The sequence below is a fragment of the Gorilla gorilla genome, chromosome 13 (genome assembly GCF_029281585.2).
Source record: "Gorilla gorilla gorilla isolate KB3781 chromosome 13, NHGRI_mGorGor1-v2.1_pri, whole genome shotgun sequence".
NCBI classification, from domain to species: Eukaryota; Metazoa; Chordata; class Mammalia; order Primates; family Hominidae; genus Gorilla; species Gorilla gorilla.
Window position 1 is genome coordinate 126,502,846 of NC_073237.2, and position 15,836 is coordinate 126,518,681.

The following is a 15,836-nucleotide window of genomic DNA, read 5'->3' on the forward strand; positions in this document are numbered from 1 at the left end:
TTCACGAGCAGTGTGGGGCAGGGAAGGACCCAGAAGCTGGGTGTCATTGGAGAGGCTGAAATTTCAGATAATTTTTGCATTGGTTTTAAATGAAATTTCAGATAATTTGATTCTAAGTCCTGTATAGAAAGAGAAATTAAACTTAGAGACTTCCTAAATAATAGCACTACAGATTTTACATGCAGAGTGTGGAGGATTACCTCTGTAAGTCAGGCAGAGATTTGGGACCAGGGACTTCTCATGGGGTATATAGGTGGAATGATAATCTCTGCATCCATTCCCAGTGGTAATCTTCAAAAGGATGTATTATAAGTGGTAAATTTCCCTTATGCTCTGTGGCATCTCAGTTTAGCCAGTGGAAAGACTTTTTATAAAGACTTATGCTAAGAGCCTAATAACGGACCTGAGTACAGAGCTTAATAGTGGGCCTGAGTATATGAGGCTGTAGGGCTGGAATCAGCCATTCTCACCGCTCTGGTGTCTGAAAACACAGTTCCATTGTCTGGCACTTAGATGAGTTATTGTCACTGAGCACCATGGCCTGAAAAGTGTGGGCATTGTGGCTAAATAGGGTGTTAAGTGCCACCTGTCCAGCAGTCCAGCACCTGAGTGACTCCACTGGGTTTGGGGTACCTGAAAAGCAAAGTGTCCCTGTTATCTACTGCTGCATAACAAATCACCCCAAAACTCAGCGACTTAAAACGACAATAACCCGTCATTCTCTCTCAGTTTCTGTGGGTTAGGGATTCAAGAGTGGCTAGCTGGGTAGGTCTGACTTGGGTCTTGTGGTCATAGTCACACCGTGGCTGGGAGCATCTTGAAGTCTCCACTCGCATCTGTCTTCTGGGCTGAGAAGCTTGCTCAGGTGGGGACTGGGACAGCCAGGGCTCCTGGGGGGGCCTTTCCGTCTCTGCATGGTCTGTACAGCAGGGTAGTTTCAGGGTAGCCAAACTTCTTACAAGAAGGCTTAGGGCTCCAAAGGTCCCAAGAGAGCTGGGTGGAAGCTTTATCTACCTTGGAAATCACACAGCAGTACTTCCATCTTACTGTATTAGAGCAATTACGGCCTGTGCAGATTCAGGGGGGTGGCATAGAGACTCTCCTTGATAGCGGAGTGGCAGAGTTCTGGAAGAGCACGTGGGACTGGAAAGAATGCTGTGGTCGCAGATTGTGGGTCTGGAGGCCAAGGTGTACACCCCACATTGGGGCTGCTAGCATCATAACAGTCCACCCATGCTCTGGGGCCTCAGCAAATTCTCATGTCTGTAGGTCCTGGCAAATGTAGCCTACATCATCATAGAGTCCACCGAGGAGGGCACGACTGAATATGGCTTGTGGAAGGACTCTCTATTTCTGGTCGACCTGTTGTGTTGTGGTGCCATCCTCTTCCCAGTGGTGTGGTGAGTAGCTCACAGGGAGGGAGGCCACATGACAGCTTGGCTGTCAAGCCCGACAGCTGAACTGGCCATTCCCAAATTGATCTCAGTCACATGGGACGTGTGTTTAAAAGTACAGCTTTCTGAGTCCCAGACTGACCTGAATCAGCCTGCAGGGGCAGAACCCTGTGTCTTTTTCCAGTTACTCGGGGTATTCTGGCAGAGCTAATCCGTCACCATGAGCTGGCATTTAACAGAGTTCTAAGACAATAGAGAGGAATTGGGAAATGAGAACTTGGTAGTAACTTAAAGTAGCAGCCTGAATTTGTGGTGGTGGTAGGGAGTTGGAGAAATCCCATAAACAGCCAGTTCTTGCCAACTTAGGTGGAAAATGAGGAAGTTCATTAACATAAAACTAGTGATAGTTCTCAGCACACAAACGTTTTTGATGTTTTCAGAATGGATCGCTCCATTCCTGGAAATGGCAGTGTTTAGATGCACAGATTGTGCATTGGGTCTGTGTAAAGAAGTGTTAGTGTCAAGTCAGTGGTTGATGAGAAAATATCCTTATTAAATCACATGCACAGTGGTAGAAATTCAGAAGGCTAGCAGCAATAAAACACTTTACCCTTAGTGATATAATTCCATGGCTATTGGAATGCAATTCTTTTGAAATAAATTTTAAAGAAAATAGATTCACCCCAGCCTTCCATTAGAAGTGCTTCTTTTTTTTTTTTTTTTTTTAACCCAAGATGGAGTTTCGCTCTTGTTGCGCAGGGTGGAGTGCAATGGCTCAATCTCGGCCCACTGCAACCTCTGCCTCCTGGGTTCAAGTGATTCTCCTGCCTCAGCCGCCTGAGTAGCTGGGATTACAGGTGTGTGTCACCATGCCCGGCTAATTTTTTTTGTATTTTTAGTAGAGACAGGGTTTCGCCATTTTGGCCAGGCTGGTCTCAAACTCCTGACCTCAGGTGATCCACTTGCCTTGTCCTCCCAAAGTGCTGGGATTATAGGCATGAGTCACCGCACCTGGCTGAGGTGCTTCTTATTGCAATGCCCCATCCAGTAAATTAATATTTTTGAGGATCCTGGGGTTTGTCAGTTACTCTCATTATTTATAACATGGTGCCAATGGAGAGTACTTCTCATTCCAGCCAGTTAGATTCACTCTTCACCCTAATTCCATCATACATCACACATGATCTCGTATCAGTTCAGCAGACAGCTACCAGCATAGAAGAGAGTATGAATGATGCTCCCACCTCAGCCTCTTGGGTAGCTGGGACCACAGGCACACACTACCATACCCAGCCAATTTTTTGTAGACAGGGTTTTGCCATGTTGCCCAGGCTGGTCTCAAACTCCTGGGTTCAAGTGATCTTCCCACCTCAGCCTCCCAAAGTGCTGGGATTATAGGCATGAGCCACCGCACCCAGTGGAATATGAATGACTCTTCCTCCTCACTGCAGCCTCCTGCCATCCTGCACAGGAATTAGTCACTCGGGTATCTAACATAGGATGTCCAGGATTGTTTCCAGATCGAAAAGAGCACCTCATTAGGGAACAGAGGTTCACACCCTACTTTTACACATGCCACTATCAGAATAGTCAAATATAAGGAACCCCAACAAGCTGTCGAGGTGTAAGCAGCCATTTCCTGCCCCTTGTTAATTACAACACTAATGAGCAGATTCCAAATGGCAAAATTCCTTAAGGTAAATATCCTAAAAATTACTGTAAAATGAAAAAAGTCAGTAAGTACTGGAGAGGTGATTCAAGGTTAATAATATTTTTAGGCCGGGCGCGGTGGTTCACGCCTGTAATCCCAGCACTTTGGGAGGCTGAGGCGGGCGGATCACGAGGTCAAGAGATCGAGACCATCCTGGCCAACATGGCGAAACCCCATCTCAACTAAAAATATAAAAATTAGCTGGGCATGGTAGCATGTGCCTGTAGTCCCAGCTACTCGGGAGGCTGAGGCAGGAGAATTGCTTGAACCCAGGAGGCGGAGGTTGCAGTGAGCCAAGATCATGCCACTGCACTCCAGCCTGGCGACAGAACAAGACTCTGTCTCAAAATAAATAAATAAATAATAATAATAATAATACTTGTAAATATCCCGATTCAGCCAGCATTGCTTCAGGGCCAGCAGTGTACTGGTTAGCTTTCGTGTGGTGTTCCATTCAGTTCTCAAGCAGATAACCCCTCTCACAGGTGGGCAAATTACGGAGGATTTAGGAAGAGTAATTGATTTGCTGACAAGAGTGAGTGACAGTGTCAGACCACAGCCGCCTTCCCTCACACAGCGTGTCTGCCTGTTCCCTGTTCAGCCCTCAGGGAAGTCTCTCTGTTGGTGGCTTTTCATGGTGCCTCCACCTCTCACTTGCGGCTCCTGTAATAATGTTAATGTTCCTCTGCCTGAAATGTAATGATGGTCATTAGGTACCAGCACATTGCAGCCCCAAACAGTGTCCCTGGAGGCTGGCATTTTTCAGCAATGTTAAAAATCTCCACTCAATAAGTTTGCATGGAGCTGTATGTTCACAGCTCTTAGACCGAGACTCTAGAAGTCAGCTGGTGACTTTCTTCTAGGGTTTATTCTCTCCTGGTGGCAGGTGAGCTCAGTGATGCTCCATTGTCATGGGAGTGTTGGGTAGGGGGTGGTTGTGGGAGTGAGAGATTAACAGGAGCATTAAATGATGGAGTTTTGTTTTCTCCTCACGCTCTGGTCCCTGCTAGACGTATTGCCACAGATTTGGCCAGCAGAGGGCGACTTTACCTCAGACATGTTGATATCAACCATCCCACCCGTTTTAGGGAGAGTGCTCTAAAGTGATGTAGTCCAACCTTTCAGCATGTAATTGAGAAATTCAGCCTCAAGTTACTAGAGCTGGAAATAGAGAGGAGTGCAGATTTGTCAGCTAACTTTTTGTTCTCTAAATGTTTATTTTTAGGTCAATCAGACATTTACAAGAAGCATCAGCAACAGATGGAAAAGGCAAGTTCTCTCGTGCTCATTTTGTGTTGCTCAGCTTGCTCTGAACCCACGTGCTGCGGCACTGCGGAGGAGTGGAGGCAGCCTATGGTCTCAAGATGCTGTCTTCCTGGGAGGAGAGCTAGGGGAGGCCTGGGGCCCACTTCGTGAGAGCAGCCAGGGGTAGTTTGGAGAAGGAGGTGTTGAGTCAGTTGTATAAGGAGGAGGTTGGGGGTGACTGCTGCTTATTAAGATGATTCATTTCATTTCCACTCGTGGTTGTGATTTTCACCTTCTCAAAACTGAGTCAGCAAGAGAAAATCTTGTCTTAGAAGGGCCAGATAACACTTCACTGTGCGAACAGGAGGGATAATGGATTGGAGATGGCTATGTGTAAAGCAGCCCTGCCTGCTGATTTAACACACTTTCAAAATAGATGTGTCAGTATTCATTTAAAGCAAGACTCTGATGACAGAAGGAACCTTGAAAACTACCTGATATTGAAATGGTTGTGTCCTTTATAGCCCTTTTGCATCTCCTTGACTTTCCAGTCATGCCTCCTAAATCAGAAGAAAAGCTGCAAAGAAAATGTTTTGTGTGGTTCTGGGCTTATTTGAATAATGTTCATGACCACAGGCTGCCATAGCACAAGTGAGAATTTCAGACCACAAGGGTTTAAGGAGCAGTGCTCTCCTCTCTCAAAGCTCAGAACGGTCTCTGGATCCATGGTATCGTACACCCAGTGTGGATATTAACATTCTTTAATGCAGGTTATGAATAATAAATAAAACAGGTTTTTGTTAATAAAGTTTTGTTGCTGACCCTATTTCTGATTATAAAGCCAATGTAGATTCATTTTAGAAAATTCGGAAAATGCATAGTAGCTATAAATCTTATTTCACACACCTGGTATATAACTAATAACGCATTATTTCTTTAAGTTAAATTAAACATGACTTTGAGGCTTCACGCCAGGGTCAGCCCTAGGTTGTTATTTAGGGCACAGTATTCTGGAGGATCTCGCCAGTTTGGGCCTGGAACAGATAGTATGGCATTCCTGCTGTCCAGGTTCACGTAACTCTTGCTCCTAGGCAGCCTGTGTGCAAGTCATACCCAGGCTTGGAGCCTTGGTCGGTGGTCAGAGGCCAGCCTCCCAAGGCCCACTCAGCTTCTGCGACCTGCACCAGCTTTTGTTTTCTTTCTAGTCCTGGGAATAGCCCTTCTCTCGTTTTCTCATTTTTTTCCCCTCAAAGATACCAGGTTCCCTTCTTTTCCCTCTGGAGTGTCCTCTTGTGATAGGTTCTTTTCAGTGGCTTTAAGCAGGAGTCACAGAGCTTTTGCTTCTAGCCAGGCTACATAGCCTTTCTTGGAGCCCAGTAAAGCACCCTGCCATCAGTAGAAAAACCCAAGGTAGGAAGTACAAATCCACCTCTAGGAATAATTGGGGATATTCTTTTTTTTTTTTTGAGACGGAGTTTTGCTCTTTTTGCCCAGGCTAGAGTGCAATGGCATGATCTCGGCTTACTGCAACCTCCACCTCCTGGGTTCAAGCGATTCTTCTGCCTCAGCCTCCCAAGTAGCTGGGATTACAGGCGCCTGCCACCATGCCCGGCTAATTTGGGGATATTCTTCTTTTTTAAGACAGAGTTGTGCTCTGTCACCCAAACTAAAATGCAGTGGCACGATCTCTGCTCACTGTAGCCTCTGCCTTCTGGGTTCAAGCGATTCTCCTTCTTCAGCCTCCCAAGTAGCTGGGATTACAGGTGCCTGCTACCACGCTCAGCTAATTTTTGTGTTTTTAGTACAGATGGGGTTTCACCACCTTGGCCAGGCTGGTCTCGAACTCCTGACCTCAAGTGATCTGCCTGTCTCGGCCTCCCAAAGTGCTGGGATTACAGATGTGAACTACCACGCCCAGCCTCTTTGGGGATATTCTTGTCCTTATTTTTCTTTTATCGTGTTATATAAGAAGGTAGTTTTATTATATTTGTAACTTGGTGAACAGGTAGGCTTTTTCTTTCTTTTTTTTTTTTTTTGGAGATGAAGTCTCGCACTGTCTGCCAGGCTGGAGTGCAGTGATGCGATCTCAGCTCACTGCTACCTCCGCCTCCCAGCTTCAAGCGATTCTCCTGCCTCAGCCTCCCAAATAGCTGGGATTACAGGCACCCACCACCACACCCAGCTAATGTTTTGTATTTTTAGTAGAGACGGGGTTCCACTATGTTGGCCAGGCTGGTCACAAACTCCTGACCTCGTGATCCACCCGCCTCGGCCTCCCAAAGTGCTGGGATTTCAGGCATGAGCCCCCGCGCCCGGCTAGGCTTTTTCTTATTTTAATATATCGCGATGAGACCATTTAACTTTATTATCTTATACACTTCTGTATTTCTCATTGGTTCTTCCGGCTGTTTGGCTAAAAATATGTAAAAATCCCAAGGGCGGTGCTTTTTGTTGGCGAGGCTTACCTGTGTGTTTCTCCTTGCTCGATCATGCCCCTTGATGAATTCCTCCCTTGCGTCCTCCCCGGCCCCTGCTTCGTCCTCCTGACTCATCTACCTGTTCGGTCCTCCATCTTGCTTTAGCGAGTGTGGGGTGGCTGTGGTGACTGCCACTGGGACCATTTATTCCACCTGAGGTTGGTTGGTAGCTGAGGATCTTAGTAAGGTGCTCTGTCTGGAGTAGATGGCACAGCAGGTGAGGCAGCGTGGGGTCAGCGTTGTCCCCCAGCATCTGTAGTAAAGGGTAACTTCCTTTAACAGGAATGCTTTTGTCATGGCCTGGGCACACAAGGCAGTTTCTCATTTTTTTCCACCAGGTGACAGCATGGGACCTCTTCAGCAGAGAGCGAATCTAAGAGCAGGAAGTCGCATAGGTAAACCAGGGTTCACATTCCCCATTCTTAGGAAGACATCTGCTAAGGAAGCACCCATTTCTCATCAGCAAATATCACAAATACTCTGAAAGAGGGACAGAGCAGATTAGAACGGGATTGTCATTTTGGTTCATGTTCTTTTCCCTGAATTGATTGAGGCTGTGAGATGCTTTTGGGCATCACTCTGTACCCTGAAAAGTGGTTATGCTTGCGACACTCCCAGAGCCAGAGCAGCCGTATTCCCAGCTGGAGCCTCCCCTGCAGAGAGGTCTCAGGAATGGCCTGTGCTGGAGCTGCCCTCGGGTGTGACTACAGGGCGGCTATGTGCTGTGAAGCTTGCAGGAAAGCGGGAGTGAGCATGCTTCTAGTCACTGGTTCTGGGATCTGTGGCCCCATTGGCCCTCTGTGCCCCCTCAGTTCACTCCTCCTGAGATCTGGAGGCAACTAGGAGCACAAAGGCTACAGGCAATAATGTCTCCTATTAGATTTGGAAGCTTTGCTGGATAGAGCCTGACATTCTGTTTCCTGTTCTCAGGCTCATTATTCCAGTGACTTATTTCATGGCCTTGACAGTAACTTGGGCTTTTCTTTTTTTTAATTTAAAATTTTTGTAGAGATGAGGTCTCACTATGTTGCCCAGGCTGGTCTTAAACTCGTAACCTCAAGCCATCCTCCTGCCTCATGAGGCCTCCCAAAATGCTGGCATTACAGGTGCGAGCCACTGCAATCTGGCCACTTCGGGCTTAAGAATCTCATTTTTAGGCCAGGCATGGTGGCTTAGGCCTGTAATGCTAGCACTTTGGGAGACCGAGGCAGGAGGATTGCTTGAGGCCAGGAGTTTTAGACCAGCCTGGGTGACATAATAGCAAGATCCCATCTCTACCAAAACCACACAAAAAACTATGGCAGACCAGCCTGGGCAACATGGCAAAACCCCACCTCTAGAAAAAGATACAAAAATTATCGGGGCTTGATGGCACACGCCAGTAGTCCCAGCTACTTGGGAGGGTGAGGTGAGAAGATCACTTGAGCCCAGGAGATCAAGGCTACAGTGAGCTGAGATTGTACCACTGTACTCCAGCTTGGGCAACAGAGCCAGACCCTATCTCAAAACAACAACAACAACAAAAAAACACTATGGCAAAGAATCTCATTTTTAGTTTAGGTGCAGTCCGGGCCCAGTAACTGCAAGTGAGAGACATGCCATTTGTAGTTTTCCTTCCTGCATTGGGGTGAATACAGCTTTCAGTTTTGGGGTGAATACGGTTTTCAGTTTTGGGGTGAATACAGCTTTCAGAGAGTGTTTGTTTGGCTTTTACTTTGTTGTCTCTGGATTCCTTTTGACCAAACCTGAGGGAAATCTAAAGGAAAGCATTGAGGCCGAAGCTGCCCACTGTCCTTTAGCCGCGTCTTTGTCTCTCCTGTCATGCGCTGTGGCTTCTCTCAGGTCCTCGGTCACTGAGACTCACAGCTGCACTGCATCTTCCGAGAGGGAGCTTAATTGAGTCTCGCACAGACACACCTAGCGCTGGCTCCACTCTGTCTCGCCTGCCAAGATTTACTGGCTCTGACTGCTCTTGAGCCCGCATCCGCGTTCCCTTCTCTTTCTCCAGTGTCATTACCATATAGGACTGGCGTCGAGATACACACCGTAAATTTAATTAACAGTCTCTGCTGCTGACCATCCTTTTTTTGGGCCTTGTGTTTCTGAGAAAAAGTCAGAAGATGTATTCTGAAGAGCCTTAGCTTCATTGTGAGCTTCAGAAGTATTTAAACAATCCCGGTTGGCTGGCTGCAGAGTTGATGGAGGAACGGCTTCATTCCGAGGTGCCGCCGTGCTCTGAAAGGAGCCGCGACCATGCGAGGCGTTTGTTAGGGCAGCGGTTCTCAAGGGGGTCCTCAGGATCAAAACTATTTTCATAATCATACGGTGTGAGTCTCTTGTGCTGTTGACATTTGCCTGATGGTGAAAAGCAATGATGGGTGAAATTGCCAGCACCGTCACGTGATTCCAGGCTGTGGCACCAGACTCTGCCAGTAGCCACTGCATTCTTTACTGTCACCTACTCACAGGGGGTGAAAAAGGCTCATATCACTTAAGAATGGTATTGAAATAATAAAACTGTTCATGTGATTAAATCTCAACCCTTGCCTTTTAATGTTCTGTGAGACAGCATGGGAGGTGTGCACACAGCACTGCTGCTGGGCCTGAAGTGTGATGGGTGTGGCCTTGAGGGAAAGTAGGTATGCACTTGTTTGAATTGCAAGCTGAACTAGCTGCTTTTATTTTATTTTTTTGTTGTTTTTTATTTATTTTTTTTTTTTGAGACAGGGTCTTGCACTGTTGCCCAGGCTGGGGTCCAGTGGTGTAATCTTGGCTTACTGTAGCCTCAACCTCCTGGGCCCAACCGATCCTCTCACCTCAGCCCTCAAAGTAGCTGGGACTACAGGCGTGTGCTGCCATGCCTGGCTAATTTTTGTATTTTTTGTAGAGATAGGATTTTGTCATATTGCCCAGGCTAGTCTCAAACTCCTGAGCTCAAGTCATCCACCCACCTAGGCCTCCCAGAGTACTGAGATTACAGGCATGAGCCACTGTGCCTGGCCAAGCTGCTTTTATCTGGAAGAATGACTGTTATGGTGACACAGACATGGGTTTTTGGTGGACATTTTCTTGAAAATGAACAAAGTGAACATATTACTTCAACAAAAACAACTAATACTATTTGTTGCCAGTGATAAAGGAAAACTTGTGTTTATCCCTGTCAGCCTGACAGTTTCCTAACTGACAGTTTCCCAGATCTTTTTTTTTTTTTTTCTTGAGTCAGGCTGGAGTGCAATGGCACAATCTCAGCTCACTGCAGCCTTGACCTCCTGGGCTCAAGTGAGCCTCCCACTGCAGCCTCCTGAGTAGGTGGGACTACAGGTCTTTCCACCATGCCCGGCTAATTCTTGTATTTTTTGTAGAGACGGGGTCTCAATTTGTTGCCCAAGCTGGTCTCAAACTCTGACCTCAAGTGATCCACCCACCTCGGCCTCCCAAAGTGCTGGGATTATAGGTGTGAGCCACCACACCCGGCCAGTTTCCCAGTTCTTATAAGACTTACGATGTAAGCAGAGGTGATACTAACAATGTGATTTTTTAAGAATTCTATAATAAAATGTTTCTGTATCTGGGAGATCTACATAACACACTGGAACATTGTCTTCCACCTGGCCAGTGCAGGATGTTCCATAGTCATGCACGGGGGTAAAAGCTCTCCTGAAAGTGCAGGATGGACCAGTGGAGTTTATTAATGTAAGAGTGTGGAAAGTTCATTGATAAATTTCAGATTCCCCACCTCTCTCATCTTTAGAAGCAACCTCTTGTCAGGTTTTCATGTAGAATCACAGACTATTCACAGTAATCTGAAAAGGCCTACATCTATCTGTATGGGGCCAGATTTTCTTCATATATTTTCACCAAATACTCCCTCACAGCAAGTTGAATGCTGATTGAATCAAATATGAGGACCCAGCTGCATGTTATTAAGCTAGACATTAAAGAGAATTACAAAAATAATTCCGGTCTTCTCATTCTTTTTTTTTTTTTTTTTTTTCATTTTTTTTTTTTTTAGAAAAGAGGTTTTTTATTTTGGGGCCAGGCACAGTGGCTTATGCCTGTAATCCCAGCACTTTGGGAGGCGGAGGCAAATGGATCAGTTGAGGTCAGGAGTTCGAGACCAGCTTGGCCAACATGGTAAAACCCTGTCTCTACTAAAAATACAAAAATTAGCTGAGCGTGGTAGCGCACACTTGTAATCCCAGCTACTCGAGAAGCTGAGGCAGAAGGATTGTTTGAACCCGGGAGGCGGAGTTTGCAGTGAATTGAGATCGTGCCACTGCACTCCAGCCTGGGCCGCAGAGTAAGACTCCATCTCGAAAAAATATATACATATATTATTAATTAATTTTAGAGACAGGGTCCTGTGTCACGCAGGCTGGAGTGCAGTGGTGTGATCATAGTTCATTGTAACCTCAAACTCCTAGGCTCATGTGATTGTCTCATCTTAGTCTCCCAAGTAGCTGGAATTACAGGCATGCACTACCGTGCCTCACTAATTTTTAAAAATTTTTTTGTGGAGATAGAGTCTCACCATTTTGCCCAGGCTGATCTTGAACTCCTGGCCTCTAGCTGTCCTCCTGCCTCAGTCTCCCAGAGGGCTGGGATTACAGGTGTGAGCCACTGGACCCATCCTGTTTTACTTTCTGATCCATATTTGTAGATGTAATCATACTAACCAAAAAACTTGGGGTCTTTAGGAATTTTTAAAAGTGTGAAAAGGTCTTCAGACCAAAAGATGGAGAACTGCTGTGTTAGAGATGAGGCTTGTTGAGTCTCTCATGGACATGGGGATGTGAAGATGAGTGAAAGCCTGTCTGGTTCTTCTCTTCCTTTGCCTATTAAGCTTATTCCAGACTTAGTTGGCCAGATGCTTGTGGTTATTTAAGATGTCTGTTAGTCCAGGGCAGCTTATGCCAAAGAACTCTGTTGTATCTGGGTGTGTTCATATAAACAGACCTAACAAAAAACCTACTAGGGAAGACAAGAGGAGAAATAATCACTGAGTGCATCGTGGCTGCAACTCATTTTTATATATTTAATTCTTATTTTTCATCCTTGCTTTCCTTGATTGGTGGTTTTTATCCCTTTGGGGGATAATAGACCTATTTGAGAATCTAGTGAGAGATATAGACTTCCCATGTCTACATAAAGTTTTCCATGTAATATCATGGGATTCATGGACCCCAGATTTAATAACCTCTTCTTTAGATTAATTTAAATCATCTTATTACCCTTCTACAGTGATTTGGATAGGAACACACCAGCCGCATGATGTGAGACTTCGCAGAAGGACTCATTCCCAGAAGAGATCCTCCCCCTTTTTTCCGCTCATTTTTTTCTTGCTTTCTCTTTTCTATCACTTCCACTGGAATGGACCTCAAAGAGCAGTTCTGCTCTGGTCTTTTTTGTTTTCTTTTAAAAAAAAAAATAGGCCAGGCACGGTGGCTCTCACCTGTAATCCCAGCACTTCGGGAAGGCGAGGTAGGTGGGTTGCTTGAGGCCAGGAGATCGAGACCATCCTGGCTAACACGGCGAAACCCCATCTCTACTAAAAATACAAAAAATTAGCTGGCGTGGTCGTGGGCGCCTGTAGTGCCAGCTACTTGGGAGGCTGAGGCAGGAGAATGGTGTGAAACCGGGAGGCAGAGCTTGCAGTGAGCTGAGATCGCGCCACTGCACTCCAGCCTGGGCGACAGAGCAAGACTCCGTCTCAAAAAAAAAAAAAAAAAAAATTAGCCAGCCGTGATGGTGCACACCTGTAACCCCAGCTACTTGGGAGGCTCAGGTGATCTGCCTGCCTCGGCCTCTCAAAGTGCTGGGATTACAGGCATGAGCCACCGTGCCCAGCCAATGTGTGTTTTTTATTAAGCTGATTTAATACAGTGATTTTAAATTTCTTTAATCACCAAAACTCTCTTGTCATTACTTTTCCTTAGCAGATTACACTCTATTCCTGTAATGCCATCAACTGAGTCGCAGCTTCTGATGAACATTGTGAAATAATCCATTAACCAGTGATACCACTCTCAGTTCATTTAAGCTACATCCAAAAGCAGAGGTCTCTCATATCATCCGGCTGAGAAGCAGTCTTGTCTTGGACACATTGCCAGGCTTTTTTAGGCCTTTAAAGTGTTGGGAATCTAGTACTTCAGGGGGCCCACAGCCACCCAGAGGGCCTGGTTAGTGGTCCGTGGTGGCAGACCCTCCCTGGACCTGACTGGGCCTGGTTCTTCTGCCTACTGGTGTTGACATGCATGTGCTTTCTGTGTGTCTTGAGACATTGTTGAGAACCAACTCTTCTCAATTGATGACTGCAGTATTTAGGGAAGGTCAGATTCTCTTGCTGAGAAGGTTTTGCCTGCTATTAACCAGCCTTTGTCATCAAGCATTAGGAAGTCTGACCTTCATCCTTGCCTAGCTCGCTGCTGTGACTGTGTGCAGTGGACAGGAGGGGTTGGGGGTAATGTGCGCCTCAGCCCAGCTGCAGCGTTGCGTCCCAAGTCTCACTGGCATAGCTCACAGCATTGCGGCTGCAGGCTGCGGCTGGCAGAGAAACAGGAGAGACTGACGGGAGCTGAGTCTGAGATCAGCGTGGCCCTTTGCACACCACCTTCTTGGGTGCCTTTGGTGCATTGTGGCTCTAGAATCGAAGGTAAATAGGAGCTGGAAACCTAACAGGCTTGGCAACAGAAGTCTTTGTCAGAGCTAGCTTTCCTGGTATTGTCTGGTCTTTAGTACTACTCTCAGGAGCTGTTTCTGCTGCTTTTGTTGATGCTTTTTATTTATCATTTAAGATATAATTTCGTTTACAATAATATGCACAGTCCTTAACTGTTCAGTTTGATGACTTTTCATATCTCCTGGGTCATTGCTTCAAATGTATATTTGAGATGTTTTTTTTTTTTTTTTTGGAGACAGAGTTTCGCTCTTATTGCCCAGGCTGGAGTGCAATGGTGCGATCTCATCTCACTGCAACCTCTGCCTCCTGGGTTCAAGCGATTCTCCTGCCTCAGTCTCCCGAGTAGCTGGGATTACAGGCATGCGCCACCACGCCTGGCTAATTTTTGTATTTTTAGTAGAGATGAGGTTTCACCATGTTGGCCAGGCTGGTCTCAAATTCCTGACCTCAGGTGATCCGCGCCTCAGCCACCCATAGTGCTGAGATTACAGGTGTGAGCCACAGTGCCTGGCCAGAAATGTATTTTCGATTCATTTTCACATGACTCAACATTTTGAAGATCAAATAATTTTATTCTCTGTGTAGTTGTTCTTGACCACTCGCAGCCTTTCCCATACTTGCTCCTGATATGGTCTTTGAGTGGGATTGGTGGGATCTTTTCTTAGTGGAGGCCAGAGGGCAGCTCATGAAATAAACCCTCCCCAGAAGGGACATTTCAGGCCAGTGTGGTCCCAGATCAGCCCGTGGCCTGCGTCCTTTGGTGCCTTTCTGGTGACTGAGAGAAGCTGTTCGCCAGACTTTCAGGCCTGTGCCTGACCACAAATGGGGGAGCTCCTCTGTCCCCCATGCTGAGTGAGCTGGAGCCCAGAACTTAAGCAGATTGTGGAAATGCCGAGACTCAGCGTAAGTCAGAGGTACTCTTAACGCCAGCCAGGCTGTCCATCGTCTTTATTTCTTTAATTTTTGTGTTTGACTCAAAATTCCCTCTGAAGCCCAGCAGAGAGGAAGCAGGCAACAAGGATGAAGAGTAGGTGGAGGTGTTTTAGGCTCTGAGGCTGTCCTTACACTCAGGGAAGGATTGTTTTAGAAATTTTTCACGCTTTAAGTGGCTGTTGTGGGCCTTTGCTTCTCTGTGTCCCATAAATCATGTGGTGTAAACTCCTTAGAAAGGATTACTGCCTGCTCTTGGGCATCGCCCAGCCTTTTGAGTTATGACTGCATCGTCCTGAACTAATCGTCCTGACCTGTGTCGTCCTAAAGTCACTAGTGGACTTTAAGGTTATGAACTGCCTTTCACTTAGCATGAAGCTTAGGTGTTAAGAGCTTGGTCCTTGGAGGGAGGTGGACTTGGGTTTGCGTATTGGCTTCTCCACTTACAAGCTGGGTAACTTTGGTCATTTACTAAACTTCTCCAGGCCTGAGTGTGTCAGGCCTGCTTCCTCCACAGAGGCCATCATGAGATGAAGCATGAGAGGTGCCCAGCCCAGCTCCTGGCACATGGTGATGACTCAGTTGATGGCAACGACCAGTGCTGTTGTTTTTGTCCTTGTTACAGTTCCAGGATCCTCTTGGGAAGTCAGCTGGGAAGGAGGGGATAATCTGTCTCCTTGATGGCCTTCTTAGTTCCTCTTTCACTCAGAGAGGACAGGGGACCACCTAGGGCAGGGGCAGCACCTCCTGTGCACTGTGGGGGGCGTTGCTGTTCTGCTGAGTCATGGAGAGTATTGACTTGGGCATTTGCAGGGGCTGTGGTATTTCCTGCCTCAGTGGGCACTTGTCCTGTTCTCGTCAGTAAGAAGGACTTACCAGAATCGAGTGTCATGGTCATTTTCCTCAGAGTGAGTTGGAGGTAGAGGAACCCACAGGACAGGAGGTCAGCCTTACAGGACCCCCAAGACCAGGTGGACATGACACCCTCCCCCACCCCTGTCTCCTCCTTTTCTCTCCCCTGCAGAGGTTTCAGCATCTTCATAGCCAGGCCTGATTCCCTAAGATGGGCAGGGGCAGGGGCAGCCTGGGCATCTATACTTAAAGCTCTTCCGATGATTCTGTTGCTCACCCCCATTAAGAACCATTGCTGTAAAGGAATTCTCCTCCACATGAGGAGGTGGATGCCTGGAGACAGAGGCAGCAGGCCAAGGGCAGGCACACCCTGCTGAGATGGGGCAGGGCTGGAAGGCAGGCCTCCTGGATCCTGCCTGGGGCCTTGTCTCTCTCCCCACACTCATTCTTTCACCGTATTTGCTGCTCCTCATGGTGAGGTCAGAAATAGCCCGCCCAGCCTTGGTGAGCCTTCGCTCCCACAGGAGCCCAACACCCAGCCTGCCACA

At 46.9% G+C, this 15,836-nt stretch overlaps 1 protein-coding gene across 4 annotated transcripts in view; it reads left to right on the forward strand.

Moving 5' to 3' along the window:
• Positions 1-15,836, forward strand: part of GPR107 (G protein-coupled receptor 107) — an 87,620-nt gene that overhangs the window by 50,729 nt on the left and 21,055 nt on the right. For 2 of the 4 annotated variants that reach the window (XM_019033471.4, XM_063696802.1), the window contains exons 13-14: positions 1,270-1,400; positions 4,331-4,374. In XM_019033471.4, coding sequence (XP_018889016.2) covers positions 1,270-1,400; positions 4,331-4,374 — 175 coding nt within the window. Of the gene's footprint in view, positions 1-1,269; positions 1,401-4,330; positions 4,375-7,165; positions 7,223-11,350; positions 11,438-15,836 lie in introns of all 4 variants that reach the window. The other 2 variants (XM_055351345.2, XM_019033470.4) reach the window with 2 other exon arrangements.